The 14,075-nt window shown below is 55.9% G+C and overlaps 6 protein-coding genes across 6 annotated transcripts; 5 read left to right on the top strand and 1 right to left on the bottom strand.

Moving 5' to 3' along the window:
- Nucleotides 1-5: 5 nt before the first annotated feature.
- On the top strand, nucleotides 6-1,529 carry CDEST_06951 (Putative hem oxygenase HugZ-like superfamily). Its single transcript, XM_062923110.1, has one exon. It carries the CDS (start codon nucleotides 325-327, stop codon nucleotides 1,045-1,047), a length of 723 nt encoding a protein of 240 aa, XP_062779161.1. The 5' UTR covers nucleotides 6-324; the 3' UTR covers nucleotides 1,048-1,529.
- Nucleotides 1,530-4,536: 3,007 nt separating this feature from the next.
- On the top strand, nucleotides 4,537-4,831 carry CDEST_06950 (uncharacterized protein). Its single transcript, XM_062923109.1, has one exon. It carries the CDS (start codon nucleotides 4,603-4,605, stop codon nucleotides 4,828-4,830), a length of 228 nt encoding a protein of 75 aa, XP_062779160.1. The 5' UTR covers nucleotides 4,537-4,602; the 3' UTR covers nucleotide 4,831.
- A 1-nt stretch (nucleotide 4,832) lies between these two features.
- On the top strand, nucleotides 4,833-6,850 carry CDEST_06949 (Putative carboxylesterase, type B, alpha/Beta hydrolase). Its single transcript, XM_062923108.1, has 6 exons — nucleotides 4,833-5,007; nucleotides 5,067-5,174; nucleotides 5,246-5,462; nucleotides 5,528-5,600; nucleotides 5,667-6,393; nucleotides 6,463-6,850. The coding sequence occupies exons 1-6, from the start codon at nucleotides 4,849-4,851 to the stop codon at nucleotides 6,736-6,738; spliced, it is 1,560 nt and encodes a 519-aa protein (XP_062779159.1). The 5' UTR covers nucleotides 4,833-4,848; the 3' UTR covers nucleotides 6,739-6,850.
- A 955-nt stretch (nucleotides 6,851-7,805) lies between these two features.
- Nucleotides 7,806-10,698, top strand: CDEST_06948 (Putative F-box domain-containing protein; the record flags this gene model as incomplete). Its single annotated transcript, XM_062923107.1, has 5 exons — nucleotides 7,806-9,398; nucleotides 9,453-9,605; nucleotides 9,704-10,267; nucleotides 10,368-10,568; nucleotides 10,645-10,698. The coding sequence occupies 5 exons, from the start codon at nucleotides 7,806-7,808 to the stop codon at nucleotides 10,696-10,698; spliced, it is 2,565 nt and encodes an 854-aa protein (XP_062779158.1).
- A 759-nt stretch (nucleotides 10,699-11,457) lies between these two features.
- CDEST_06947 (uncharacterized protein) lies at nucleotides 11,458-11,956 on the bottom strand (the record flags this gene model as incomplete). Its single annotated transcript, XM_062923106.1, has 2 exons — nucleotides 11,458-11,750; nucleotides 11,845-11,956. The coding sequence occupies 2 exons, from the start codon at nucleotides 11,954-11,956 to the stop codon at nucleotides 11,458-11,460; spliced, it is 405 nt and encodes a 134-aa protein (XP_062779157.1).
- Nucleotides 11,957-12,322: 366 nt separating this feature from the next.
- CDEST_06946 (Putative protein kinase) lies at nucleotides 12,323-14,071 on the top strand. The gene is made up of 2 exons (XM_062923105.1): nucleotides 12,323-13,078; nucleotides 13,160-14,071. The coding sequence occupies exons 1-2, from the start codon at nucleotides 12,373-12,375 to the stop codon at nucleotides 13,933-13,935; spliced, it is 1,482 nt and encodes a 493-aa protein (XP_062779156.1). The 5' UTR covers nucleotides 12,323-12,372; the 3' UTR covers nucleotides 13,936-14,071.
- Nucleotides 14,072-14,075: the final 4 nt, after the last annotated feature.

Here is a 14,075-nt window from a genome sequence, read left to right as displayed (position 1 = left end):
CTCAATTCAAACCAACCAACCTACCTCTCTCTCTCTCTCACTCATCTTTTCCCCTTATTCTTCCCCTTCCCCCCCGATCTCTCCCGCACTCCTGCACACGCGCACACACACAAAAACGCCGTCGCAAAGCTTCTTTTCCTCGACCCCTCTCTTTTGAGCTTGCTCGAACCTAGCCATCGGGTCTAGAACGACTCAGGAACCACTGCCGGGAGAGAAGCGCAATCCCGATCGGAACTCTTATCACTGCATTTTTACTCAAGTCTCTCAAATCCCATATCCCGCATCCCGACACGATACTTAGGTCAAGGTGATTGGAGGTACACAATGACACAACAGGCCGACGTCGCCGCCGCGGCCCCTCCCGCCACCACGGCTCAGTCCCCATCCCCGTCTCCTCGCGACCGCATCATAGCGCACATGAACAGCGACCACCAGCGGGAGCTCTCCCTCTACCTGCGCCATTACGCCGGTCTCGGCCACTCCGCCGCCGCCACGCCGTGGCTCAAGGACGTGACTCTCGAGGGCATGAACATCGCCGCCGGCGGGCTCGGCGGCAAGGAGTACCACGTCGCCTTCGACCCGGCCCTTGACTCCTGGGCCGACGTGCGCCCCGCCGTTGTCGAGATGGCGCGCGTCTCGCGCCGGGCGCTGGGGCTCAGCGACGTTGCCGTTACCCACTTTGCGCCGCCGCAAGGCTTTGACGTCGTCGTCTTCGGCTCCGTTGCCTTTTACTTTGTCTGCTGGCTCACGCTGGGGTTCGTGCTGCCCGGCACCCCCATCTGGTCCTTCCTCCAGGCCGTGTTCCCTGGTGGGCCTAGGTGCTACCGATGGCTGGTCAAGGCCATCTTCCTGCCCGTGCTGGCCATTCATCTGACCGAGTGCTACTGGTTCCACCGGACGAGGCTCCAGAGGCATGGCATCGAGGCCGGCACGGGTCTCTGGTGGACGTGGATCGGGAGCTTGTTCTTCGAGGGGGTGTGCGGCTTTATGAGGTTCGACGCCATTGTCGCCGCCAAGAAGAAGGAGAACGAGGGGAAGAGCCACTAGGTCTTTAGCGCTGGGAGAGGAGGAATCGAGGCTTCCCCTGAAGGCGAGCAGGACCATTCAGCCGCCCACGGACGACACATTAAGACGAGAGACACTGTCGTCGACAACCGGAATCGATTCGGGTGGTGATCCAGCGGCAGCTACCCTTCGCAATCACTACGAGTGTGTCTCGGAGGTACTAGCCCCGTGCAAAAACCCTGGGTTGTTTGGTGTCCATCTCCTCGGAGGCTCGCAAACCAAGCTTTTGGCCGAGGGAAGGGGCGGAGTCGAGCATCTGACTGCCAGCCAAGAAGACAAACCGGCGGGGGAGGCTCGAGACTTTCGTTGGTCAGTGTCACCGAACTTTCTGAAAGACAGTCGAGGGCCACGGCTACGAGTGTAATGTTAATTGAGGTCGGTGTTTAGTGAGGCCAAAAGCACGTACCTCATCAGCAAAAAGGAGTTGGTTGCATCAGCAGCGAGTGTCCTTCTTTTCCACAATCGAGTGCTGTTTCGAGTGCCTACCGAATGCTGCTCCTGTGTGGTGCATTACACCGCCGCCCTGCTTTACAGTCAGTCAGTTGCAGAGCGGTCTCGTGAGAGTGAACGGCGAAGCAGCAAGACAACACTCACTGACTGCACACTTCACGTATCGTGTGATGGTGCAAAGAGAAGACGAAGAAGAAGCTGGGAAGGAAAACAAGAATGCCTGGAATTTCGGGACGCTGGCTGCTCCTGCCACGCCGCTGCGGCAGCCACGTGACGATTGTCTTCGCTGTGCTTCGCTTAGGGAGAAGGGAAAGAGCCAAAGAAAGCCCAGCGTACCTGCCTTTCTCTCCTCACCTTCCAAACAACTTTTGGCCACTCTCCCATTGCTCCAACAATCTCAGCCCTCGACAACGGAAGCTCCAACCTACACCACCACCATCACTCGTACAGTCAAGGCCTCACAGTTCTCTCGATGCAATGGCGGTACGTACGCCTCGTTGAAAAGCCACTGACAAGTCGCCGCTTCATTTCCTCGAATCAAGAGAGACAGCCAGCCTAAAAAGCCTTTTGACAATTGTTCTGCGAAATGCCCCCCCGGACAGACACCTCTCGAATCAACAATAGCGACGCCCGCATCCTTGCTATCCTCTTCACTTAAAAAGTTAAGCGATGCTATTGGATGATGCAGTTCCAGCCGTGTTCGAACCAGAACAACGACAAGCATGTCCAGCCAACAGCTAAGGTGGCAAGGCGCACCATTGTTTGCTCGAGGCCACAAAGCGATCCAAGATCCTTATGAGCGCCGATCCAACAAACAAAAGCTATGCAATCGGCTTGCCTCCGATCCCTCCTCGGTGTCGATCCTGCCTCCGGAGCCCAATGGCCTAGGTTTCGCCGGTATCATCTTGTTCAGGACAACATCAGAACGCCGAATGATCCGCCACCCTAGGATGGGATCGGAACACTACGCATGCCGTCACATCGATAGCAATCACCCACACTATTTTGTTGTTTTCGCTCCGCCGCCGGCTCGGCAACATGGTCGATGGTGGCCACGCAAACAAATCCGAGGACAAAATGATCCCAAGGGCCGTCACACCCCCTACTCTGGTGCCATTGTTGTCGTTCTTGACAATACCATGGGGTGAATTGACTAGACCGCTCCGACGCAACCTCGGATCCAAGTGGCGCTGTGCCGAATCGCAGCAAGTCCAAGTCACAGCGTATAAGCTCAGGATGAAAAACCGATACCCCCCATGCGTTACCGAGACGCTAGACTTTCACCACGGCCGCAACCTACCATGTCACGGTGGACTGGGCATTCAGCCAGCCGCCCGTTCCTACGTTGTGCCTTGTGACGCCAATGATTACCTTGCCGAGGGGGGTGGTCGGCTTGATTGTTAGACTATGCTATCCAGTTGAACCCCTCCTTCATCAACTGCGGGGTGGCATCATCGTCAAGGATGAAGGAGGAACCCTGCGTTCACGCTTATTATGCGCCGAGCGGGGTTCCCGCTCGCCTCAAAAAGAGGGACCGGAACCTTGAACTGCGGAGTTCGGGCCCTGTCCAAGTACACAGGTACATGGTCTGCAGTCGGGATTGCGCGACTCGATCTCTGCTCTCTGACGACAGGATGGCCCTGGCGCCAGTTTGTCTACCTGGATCAATAGAGGGTTCCTCCGGCCGTCGCCAATGTCTGTGTAGGACACTGATTTGTTAGCTGTTCCGATTGCGTGGGCCCAGAGCTGGGGGTTCCCTGCCTTGCAAACGACTGCGTGGCGGCTCTTTTAAACACACAATATGCTCACCGGCGTTATCGTTCAATGACTTGCTTTCATCCCATCGGTTCTCTTCTCAGCCCTGTTCTGCTCTTCGCAACGCTTCGTCCAGTCCTGCCCGGCTGAACTCAGTTCCCAGAGTGGACTGTAGCGGCAGTTGTGGCCGTTGCCGGAAGAGCCAGGACAACAACGCGCAGATTCGGGTAGAGACCGCACACAGAGTTAAGCTTGGTCCAATACCGGTTTTACTCAACGTTTTTACCGCGTATCTTTGACGTCCAATGGCAGCATGAAAATGTAAAAAGTCAAACAATATTGATTATTCGGCCAACTTTGCCAGCCAAACTAAGAGGCACCGGCTCCCTTGGCCCTCCTCCCTCACCTCGATCCAGAATCGGCGGTCTTATTCGGAGCCTAGTACCATTGTCCCCTGCAAACGCTCCGCCGCTCTGCCGCTTACAAGCTACAAACACTTGTTGATGTTGTTCTTGTTGCCGAGATTCAATAATCGGCGGCCTTGTCTCTTCGCGACGCAACCCTTCTCGGGAATAGTGTGGAGGCTCTTCCTGGGAGATTGTAAAAGAGATGTGGCTGAGTACATAGCAAGTCGCGCTGACTTATGGGATGGTCCCGTACCGATACGACAGCACAGCAAGTTATGACACTGCCAAATTGCGTCGGGTCATCAACCCCGCTCGAGATGGTTTCCCGTTCACCCAGGTTCACCGCTGTTGTGGTCCCTCCACACAAACGACGGGGAGTCGTGTGCGTCTTGTGAGGGGTTCACTGCAACGCGGTTGAGCGATGGAAGTTCCAAGTGGCTTTCGGGGCGCATATGCAGCCGTCACTCTGCATTCAATAGCCGCACGTGGCTGGGGAAGAAAGAAGAAAACAGAAGACTCTCCACTGTGGGCTCTGTATATAAGTTATTGCTAAGACTTTTAGAGGGGCAAACAAGACTCCCCGATCCGGACACTTTTGCGAAAGTACCCACTAGCTCGATCGACCCTGGCCTCCTTAGACATTGTAACTTATTCTTGGCCAAACCCTGAGGCTCTATCCGTACCATTGCAGAGTTCCACGAACCCCTCTGCCATCCGCTTGTCGCCCACCAATGCCGACGCCGACGGCAAGGCTCCCTGCAACATACAGGTGGGTGGGCAACGCAAGACCGGCCCAGCGGTCAGGAGAGCCCACCCCGATGCGGGCTAGCTATCCGGGGTACCCATCGTGACAATGGGATGAGTGACCGGGGATAGCGTCCATTCTCATGGGTTGAGGGATCGTTCTCGCGGGAGCAAACAAAGCATGGTCCACGGTGGCATCAGCAAACTTCGCTGGCAGATAAAGACAGAGTCGAGGCCTGGCCCGAAGTTGCGAGCCCGAACACATCACGGCCTCTTTCTTCAGTCTCGTCCACCCGCAAGCTTTAAGGCCAGCCGGTCCCCGTTCCCCGTCCCCATCCCCGTCCCCGTCCCCGATCTCTTTCGGTTCTACCACACCCGCCTCCTCAGGTTTTTGGTCTCCCGCCAGTAGAGCGGCATCAACATCGCCATGAGAGCCCAAAGTAGCCTCCAAGGCCTCCTGAGGGTTGTGGTCGCCACCTCATGCCTTGTTACCGCCAACCCCATTTCACCTCGGTGGACTGTTGGCCAGCCGGTCACGACCACCAGTGGTTCCGTTGAGGGTCACGCCGCCCCCGGCGCAGACCAGGTACGCAGGCAGAAATCCTCATTGCAGCAACGGCGTTCACCAACTAATACTATCACCAGGTGTCCGAGTACTTGGGCATTCCTTACGCTCAACCGCCCGTTGGGGCCTTGCGCTTTCAGCCGCCCGTCAAGTACAACGGCTCCTCTCCAATCAAGGGCTCGGCATTTGTAAGTCGCTTGCTTCCCTGACTACTTCATACACGCTGTTTCTGTTGGAAACTAACCGTCATCTTTCACAGGGATACCAGTGCATGCAGCAGTCCAGCGCGCCTGCCTCAATCGAGGCCATCAAGCAGTATGGGATTCCTGCTTCTGCCGCTGCCGTGTCCAGAACCCTCGGGGACACGGGCTCTCAGAGCGAGGACTGCTTGACCTTGAACGTGTGGACCAAGCCGCAAACCGGCGATGCGAAAAAAGCTGTGCTGGTTTGGGTTCACGGCGGCGCCTTCATCATCGGTAAATCTGCGACCGTCTGAGGTTGAAGAAAGTCTGGAGAGCGTACTGACTGACCCGGACTCTAGGGAGCGCCCGAGTCCCAGCTTACGCCGGAAAGGTCATTGCTGACGAGAACGACGTGGTGGTGGTGTCGATGAAGTGAGTTTCCGCCGGATTTCGGTCTCATTCAAGAATGCCGGTGCTAACGCGGTTCAACCCTGAAAGCTACCGCCTCAACATCTTCGGCTTTCCGGGAAACCCCGTCGCCGCCCCCAATCTTGGATTTCTCGACATCCGCATGGCCATGGAATGGGTTCGGGACAATGTTGAAAAGTTTGGCGGCGACGTCAACAGAATCACCATGTTCGGCCAGTCTGCCGGCGGCTCTTTGGTCGACTACTACTCGTACGCATATGCGTCCGACCCCATCGCCAACGGTTTCATCCCCATGAGCGGTGTTGCCAATGGGTTTGGTGTCTATACCAATGCGACCGTGAACGAGAAATGGTTCCAGGTGTCGTCAAAACTTGGCTGCGGCAACAACTTGACAGACCACAAGGCCGTCTTTGACTGCATGTCGAAGAAGAACGCAACGGAGCTCGTCGCCATTGTCGCCAACACGACCGGTTCGGTGGCGGGTGGGCTCACTTTTGCTCCTGTCGTAGACGATCGTCTCATCTTCGGCGACTACAGCATCCGTGACTCGGCCAAGGCGGGATACCTCATCGGCAACACTGACAACGAGGCTGGCTACTTTAAGATCGCGGCCCCTGCCGCCAACGAAACCTACTGGTTCGGGTTCAACCTCGTTGTTTACACGTGCCCCGCCGCACGAAGGGCGGCACGGGCAGTGTCTGCCGGCCACCCGACATGGCGATATCGCTATTTCGGCGACTTTCCCAACATGGCCATCACCACGACGCCGCCTAGCGGGGCATGGCACACATCCGAGGTCCGCACCGCTTTCTTTTTTTCCCAATCAATATTCTTGGCCTGAGACATCCCAACTGACGTCGCTTAGGTCCCTGTCCTCTTCGGCACGGTGCCGCAGGACGTAATCAATAGTACGGCGCAGCAGATCGCCGTCGGCAAGTACATGCGCGGGGCGTGGGCGGCCTTCGCCAAGGATACGACTTCTGGTCTCCTCAATTACGATTGCCACGGCACGTGGCCGAACTACCAGGCGGATGGCGACACCCTGAACCGGATTTCGTTCCAGAACCAAACGGGCGCGAACTTGGCGCCCGATAACACCTACGACGGGTTATGCGCGCAGGTGGGGATTCCCATCGCTTAAGCTGCACGTCGAGCGTCCGCGAGGACGTCTTTTTCAATTCCACTGTACATATTTTACAACAAGACATACGATACATGACATATACTATATGATATCTTTTAGAATTTTGCCACACACCCACCCACCTTCTCATTGCGATGCAATCTCGAGAAGAGTTGAGATCCTGGTTGAGTACGAAGCAAGAAAGATGTGACACGAACCGCCGGCATGTCGAAATCGCAGATTTGGTATCGCAATCACTTACGGGAAGCTCAGTCTCTCTTGTTCTCTCTTGTTCTTTCATACAACCCATACAACACGGCGTTCGCTGGCTATCAAGTTTGGAACCCGACTACGATTGAACACCTTCGATAGGTTGATTGTACCATTCCCACCCATGATCAACACTTGAGAGTGTTGATCAGTTTGCTGATTCTATTGCTAAAGCGTCTAACATGACGGCTCGAAGGGGCAAACCTCCACGCACCCAAAGGACCCCTCACTGATTCATCAACAAGGAGAGGAACACGGCCCCACCTGCAAACACCCAAAATACACCCCCGGCGGGTCTCTTCGGCATGGACGACAATGTATTGTATGTATCACTGCTGTTTCCTGCAATTTTCCGAGTATAAGCTGGGGGACATGAGGAAGCCTGTTTGTAGGTACACACACACTCAGGTGATGGGTGAATGCGGCGATTCAGGACCATGGGAGCTCCCAGGAAAATCCATTACGCTGTTCACCAAGTCATGCAGGACGGTCGACCCCAAACGTGTCAACCACCTCAACCCGGTTATGGAACGCTCTGCTCTCCCGATTGGCTACGGAAAGCTATCTATCTCTCGGCGGGCGGGAAGAGAGCGGGGCCATCGGAACCGCTCCGAAAAAGAAAAGAAAAAAGAAAAAGAAAAAACCACTTGCCTGGCCGATGGACACCTTTTGAGTGGACACGGTTTCTGATTCAACCCACTTACTCGCCTCTTTCCACACCCCAATTCGGTCACATCTCTCGCTTTATTCGCTAATTTCTTTCCCTCCAACAAGACCGTCAACATCATATACTTTTACCTTCACCCTCGACACGAATGTCGGGCAAGCGTGACTATCGGTGTGCGATATGCGGTGGCCCCTTTCGATCCAACATCGCCCTCCGTTCGAGGTCGCGAGACGAGGAACATCCAGAGGGGCTGGGGGATGATTTGCCGCAGGAATGGCAATATGACGGATTTGACCCTTCCTACTACCACCGAGAAGATGTTGAATGGCTGGAGAAAGCCCGCATCCTTGCTTTCAACTCGACCGCTGGAGTCAGCACAACTAGAGCCTTCGTTTCGGGCGTTGGTGACATCGGACCGAGGTTCGGGCACGTCGCGATCGGTGACAGAGGCGACGACCCGTCCGCGCCTGATTATCCCCTAATGGAATATTCTTGCTACTCCGACACGTGTCAACATGGGCCGGCCTTTCCGTTCCACCCATGCTGTTATGAGTTGCTCCTTCTGAACTTCTCCGAACAGCACGGCGTCCAGGCCGCGCAGCTGGACAAAGATTTGCTATACAATGTCATGTTTGAGCTGATGACGCCGTCGGTGGAGGACACGCTTTTCTTGGATCTCGACTACGGCGTGGATATAGACAGAGCATTCGATCCCAAACCTGGTCACAGGGACCCCGTCACCGTTGTTCCGCTGATCGGTGCCCCTGCTGCGGGTACGTTCTACGATCTAAGTCCATACGCCGCTATGAGGCCCTTCAATGTTCAAGAGTACTCTTCCGTTGTGGGGGATGTTCCACCTGCGGGCCCCGATGCTCTCGCCAAGCTACCACTCGAGGTCTTGACTCTAATCGCCTCGTTTCTCGACACGAGATCCGTCTTTCAGCTCATCAAGACCTCGCCGACGGTGTTCTCAGCCGTCGTGCGGAACCGGTGTTTCTGGAAACGTCACCTCCAGGCCTGGTACCGATGGTACTTTGAATGGCAGGCAATTTTGCTCAAAGACACGGATCCTTTCCTCAAGCAAGCCGATCTGATGCAGGTCGCCTTCAGCCTCGACCGGCCAGGAGAATCGGATCTCGTTTCAGACATGATCATGACAAACCGACGGCGCATATGGGGGGTCTGCGACCAGCTTGCCCGGCGTTATCTGTCACGACACCGGTTGCAGCAACGCGACTCGGCAAAGGTTCCCGCGCCCAGTGGTATCATAGGACCTGTTCGTTGCAGCCAGCCTGCCGTGGTGCAGCCCCGGCCGGCCGGTGCGAGACTAGACCTCGCGGACGTGTATTGGGTCAGATCAGTCGAGGATCATCGGCACCCTCGAGTCTTTGAAGCCTTCTTTGACGCCGAGAATGGACTGGTAGGCCTGTCGCTTGCCCCCGTTGGGCAACGCAGGTACATCGGACGACAAGGCATCGATGCTTTGGATGTAGACCTGGAAGAGGTCCAAGCCCGGGGGTGCGGGAGCGCGAAGGATGCGGTTTACACCCGTCCATCTGACTCCGTGAATGAAACGCGTCGTTTCTGGAAGCACACGGCTGACATCGCGCCGGGCCAGGCCATCAAAGGTCTGATCTTGCATGTGCAGGGGACAAACGCCCAGACGTACAGGGTATCATGGACGGTGCAACCGCCATCCAGGACGATTGGCGCTATCCCGACATACATCTGTGGCCTCACAGTGAGTTCTTTGTTAACGCAGCCTCGATTTTCCCTTGCTGAATCGGGACTACAGATTGTTTATCTCGATGGAGAAACGGTTCTTTTAGGCAGCGCTGGTGATCCACAGGCACTAGGCAATCTCTGCCATCGACCTCTCATGGTCCCAGAAGCAAGCCCATCATCTACGATGTACTTCGAGCTCGTTGGTATGATGGGCCAGACCATCGTAAGCCCGCATATGTGTTACTTTTTGCCCCTGACTAGCAGATTTGTGGACAAAACATGACTTCTTTTCGCGACCGAGGCGGCTGATAAACCACGCAGGGTGAAATTAGGGAAGAAATGTTGGCCAGCCTCGCATTGCTATACGCATCGAGGCCGAGTCGTGAAGCCTCGCTTGATGAGAGCGATGGAGAATCCTGGACTGCACATCACAATCCACTCGCAGCCCATCTGTGGAAGGACACCTCAGCTACGGTGCTTGGCGATTGGGTCTGGGAGCATGATAATTGGCTCACTCTGAACACACTGCCACGAAGCGATTTGCCGAGGATGGGATTTCCCTGCTCTCACTCCGATACCATTCCGAAAGAGATGCTTCTCTGGGCTCGCACCCCCAGCGAGGTCCCCGTCCACGACCTGAAGAGGCTGTCTGGATGGCTCGTCCTCCGACACGTTGGAGACATGTACGCCGACATTTACGAGCTCTGCGGGCTTCGCGCGGAATACAGGTCCTCCAGGGCGACGGAAGTTATCGGAATGGCCGAGATCGACGGACGGTCGTGGCCGGAGGACGAGCTCGTCCACTTCGAGATCGACGGCGGCGGCGGAGAGTGCGTCAGCGAGATCGGTGTGGCTTCCGCGTTCGGCGAGCCGAGCTCACTCTATGTAAGGAGCGAGACCTGCGTTGGCGCCACGGGGGCCCGTGGGCATCTGCAAGCCCAATAAACAACAAAAGGATTCAACAGCTGACCTTTACTCGCAACAGATGCGGACGAACCGCGGCCGCGAGGTGGTGTTTGCAAGACCGTCGAGTGCCCGGGAAGCAGCATCCTGCCGGCGCGTCAGAATCAGTCCGGCCGGGAGCAGCGTCGTCGGGGTTGTTCTGGCTTTCGGGCGGCCTGGCGGGTGGGATGTGGACACCGAGGACGACGAGGAGGAGGATGAAGGCCATCCTCTCGATAGTGAAGTACGAGCCGTGAGTGAATCTGACGGCCAACCCCTATCCTGTCCCCCTCACCGCTGACAATTTGGAAATCCACAAGAGGCATGGTGCAATGTCGTATGCTGCCGCTCTGTCTTGCACATTGCCCCCATAGAGCGAGCGACGTGGATCGACCCTGACGGCGCTCAAACTAGAGAGGGGAACGGATTGGACGAACGATTCGGCATTGATTTGTTGTCTCTGTTCTCTCTTACTTTATACCACTTTTGTATGGTTAACGGCACGCTTGCAGACTGGTTCTTGGCGTATGGATGTTTCAAGATCCCAATGGGCAGGCGAAAGTATAGATTTTGCGTTTTAGACTTGCTGGAGCGACTTCTAGACATAGCATTTGAAGGGTGCATCTAGATATAGACTAGAGTGCATGAAAGGGGAAAAAGACTCGCTTGCGTCGAGGGAGCTGGTTTCGAGCAACCAGTGAGCTCTTCGGCAACGTTAGAAGAGGAAGATCCTGTTCATTTGTCATTAGAGATTTGATCACATAGCATTGCATTTTCCTCACGAACGCCCGCCTTCCCTGCTGGCTTACTCACCGTCCTCTTTCACAAGCTCTCAAACACTGCCTTCATCCAGATCATGATCCTATGGGGTACCTGGTTATGATGTCACGGCCGGATCGGAGGTGTTCTATCCCACAATTTTCGGAGTGCAGGACAGTGGCCAGAACGGTGTCTACTAAGGCTGAGATGCGCGTGGGTCACAGGTGAAAAGTACAGCTTTGGTATCGGTCACCACAGACACTAGAGACCAAAAGTATGACTTTTCTACAAGTTTTCTTGATGCTGCTGCCCAGCTGCTGTATTGTTGTGTGTGTGGGGGGGTAAAGCTGAACGTTGGATGGAAGGAAGAGAATTCACGGCAAGTGAGAATATGCAATCGGGCTGTCCTCGTACTCTTCCAATTCGTCTTCCTCCGGCCAGACGACCTTGCCTCCCCGCCTCATGCTCGAGTCTTTCTTTTCAGAAGAATGCGACGCCCCTTTGAGAGTGAAATCCTCTTTTCCGTTCGTGTAACCATGGGTGGCTACGTGGAACTCTCGATGAACTTGGTCGTTGTCTTTGAAAGCGAAAGTACCGTGCCAACCGTTCGGGTCCTTCACACGCCTGCCGTTGAGTGTGGTCGTGTCATGGATGTCGGCCCTGTCGACTGTCATTAACAACAGGTACTTAATCAAGAGCCGTTAGCCAGTCGAAGGAGCCTTGCCGAATCAAGATTTCTCTAGGTGCCAACTGTTGGTCACGTGCCGTTGCATATGCCAACGCAACGAGAGACTGCTTTCTTTGCTTCGAAATGGTGTTACCGACATAGAAGAAGTACCTAACAAGGTTCGCTCCGCTGGTGGAAGAAGACATGTTTCCGAGTGGTATGAGGTAGACAAGGCGCAAGTCTCAAACACCAAAAACAGGGTCATCAACCGCCTTTCATACCCTCCGTTAAGCGCGCCATACCCCAGCTTAGGAGAAACAAGCGGATTCGGAAGCAACCAGACTTGTTCTAATAATTGGCTATCAATGCACAACCCACTACTGCGGCCAGGCAGTTGTGAAAAGTCATAAATAGTAGGCTGGTGAACTGCCGCGCGCGAACGCAAACCCACCCCCACCCCCCAAGAAAAGGTTGGGTGGGGGCACTTATCGCCAGCTTTGTCAGCAATCGTGAGCGCTTAACGTACGCAGCGACCACTTCTGTTCTCTTGGGTGAGAACAAAAGAAGCAACATTTGTTCATCCTGCATGTAGCACACACAGCCGATCTGACTGGCCCCGGCCATGTTCCGTTCAAGAACCACGACAACGTTTCGTTTGCCGCCACTTCCTTTTCGTCGTCTTTTCCATGCTCAGCATGGCCTTTTGGCAGGCCCGAATCTACGACACCAATCTGTTTCTCCATTCCTGAGTTCCTTTAGAGGCAGCGATTGTACTCGCATGCGTTATCCTTTGCGGTTCTCAACAATGCCGCCCGAGGAACCAATCGAGTATGACTGGATTGATGGAGTTGAGTGTCTGGAATTGTACGAGCCCGATGGCTACCATCCCGTGATGATTGACACCCTCCTACACGGCCGCTACCGGATCGTGGACAAGTTGGGATTCGGCGGCTACTCGACCATCTGGCTCGCCCACGATGTCCAGCTACAACGCTACGTCGCTGTCAAAGTGAACATCTCCGGACCTTCGCTTCCTCGACGCGAGCCCGCCATTCTCCGCGCCCTGTCCGCAGCTGCCGCGACGCCAATCCCATCGACTGTCGACACGGCGGTCATCGAGGCCTGCGACGCCATCCCGTGTATTTTGGACGAGTTCGAGGTCCAAGGCCCCAATGGCACCCATGCGTGTTATACCGTAGCTCCCGCGCAGGGCAATCTTAGAGAAGCCTCGTTTAGTCGCCTGTTCCCCATCGACGTCGCCAGGGCGCTCGCGGCAAAGTTGGCGCTTGCTGTCTTATTTGTTCACTCGCAGGGCATCGTCCACGGCGGTTTGTTTCTCCTGGCCACAGAACCCGCCTCTTTTTGAAGGGGGCAAACAGTTGCTGACGATAGAAACAACGATGGTTTAGATATTCATCTCCGAAACGTCTTGGTGAAACTCCCATCGTCGTTCGACGACCTCTCGGTTGATCAGTTCAGGCGCAAGTTCGGCGAGCCCGAGACGGCGCCCATTCGCCGCGTCGACGGGAAACCGCTCTCCTCCAACGTCCCGACGCACGCCGTGATGCCTTTGTATCTCGGGAAAAAGGCCCAGGACTTCACCCTGGACGACGCACGGGGCCTGATCCTCGGCGACTTCGGCGAGGCGTTCGCCCCGGCCACGGAGCGGCGTTTCGGGAAGCACTGCAACACGCCCGTGGCGAAGAGGGCGCCCGAGACCCTCTTCGAGCCCGACGCGCCCGTGTCGTACCCGTCGGACATCTGGAGCCTAGGGCTCGCGATGTGGGAGATCCTTGGCATGAAAGCCCTCTTCGGCGAGTCTGAAACGCGGGACGAGGTCGTGGCCCAGCAGATCGACGTCTTGGGCTCGCGGGGGTTTTCGCCGGTCTGGGCTCGGGAGTGGGATGGGCCGCCGCATGGTGGGGAAGAAGGGATGCCTCGCCGGCCGGCGACGGATGACCGAGAGACGTGGCCCCCTCTCGACGAGGCGTTTGAATCGTTCGTGCAGAAGTACAGGAGGAGACGCGGGACAGCTGGGGTTTTTGGAGAGGAGGAAACACAGGCGGTGCTTGGCCTGATGCGGGGCATGCTTGAGTTCCGGCCCGAGTTCCGGCTGACGATACATGAGGTCCTGGGGTCCGAGTGGATGGTCAAGTGGGCGATGCCACAGTTGGTGGGCGGTTGAGTTTTTGATGTCTGTCTATTCATGCTTCAACGCGTCTACCCTGGCACACACGACGCGTGGATGGCAGCATCGGCATCAGTAGCAGCGAGAATTATGGCTGCCGTTTTGTCTAGTAGTACATCATAATAACACCATGTTCT

The sequence above is a fragment of the Colletotrichum destructivum genome, chromosome 4 (assembly GCF_034447905.1).
Source record: "Colletotrichum destructivum chromosome 4, complete sequence".
Taxonomy (NCBI): domain Eukaryota; kingdom Fungi; phylum Ascomycota; class Sordariomycetes; order Glomerellales; family Glomerellaceae; genus Colletotrichum; species Colletotrichum destructivum.
Note: the sequence above shows the minus strand (reverse complement) of the source record. Positions and strands in the feature narration are given on the sequence as shown.

Bases quoted from the DNA above. Each gene is read 5' to 3' on its own strand.
- CDEST_06951 (XM_062923110.1), top strand. From the start codon at position 325: ATGACACAACAGGCCGACGTCGCCGCCGCGGCCCCTCCCGCCACCACG.
- CDEST_06949 (XM_062923108.1), top strand. From the start codon at position 4,849: ATGAGAGCCCAAAGTAGCCTCCAAGGCCTCCTGAGGGTTGTGGTCGCC. The intron at 5,463-5,527 runs GTAAATCTGCGA...CCCGGACTCTAG, and splicing joins CGGCGGCGCCTTCATCATCG to GGAGCGCCCGAGTCCCAGCT. The intron at 5,601-5,666 runs GTGAGTTTCCGC...CAACCCTGAAAG, and splicing joins GTGGTGGTGGTGTCGATGAA to CTACCGCCTCAACATCTTCG.
- CDEST_06946 (XM_062923105.1), top strand. From the start codon at position 12,373: ATGTTCCGTTCAAGAACCACGACAACGTTTCGTTTGCCGCCACTTCCT. The intron at 13,079-13,159 runs GTTTGTTTCTCC...ACGATGGTTTAG, and splicing joins GCAGGGCATCGTCCACGGCG to ATATTCATCTCCGAAACGTC.
- CDEST_06950 (XM_062923109.1), top strand. From the start codon at position 4,603: ATGGTCCACGGTGGCATCAGCAAACTTCGCTGGCAGATAAAGACAGAG.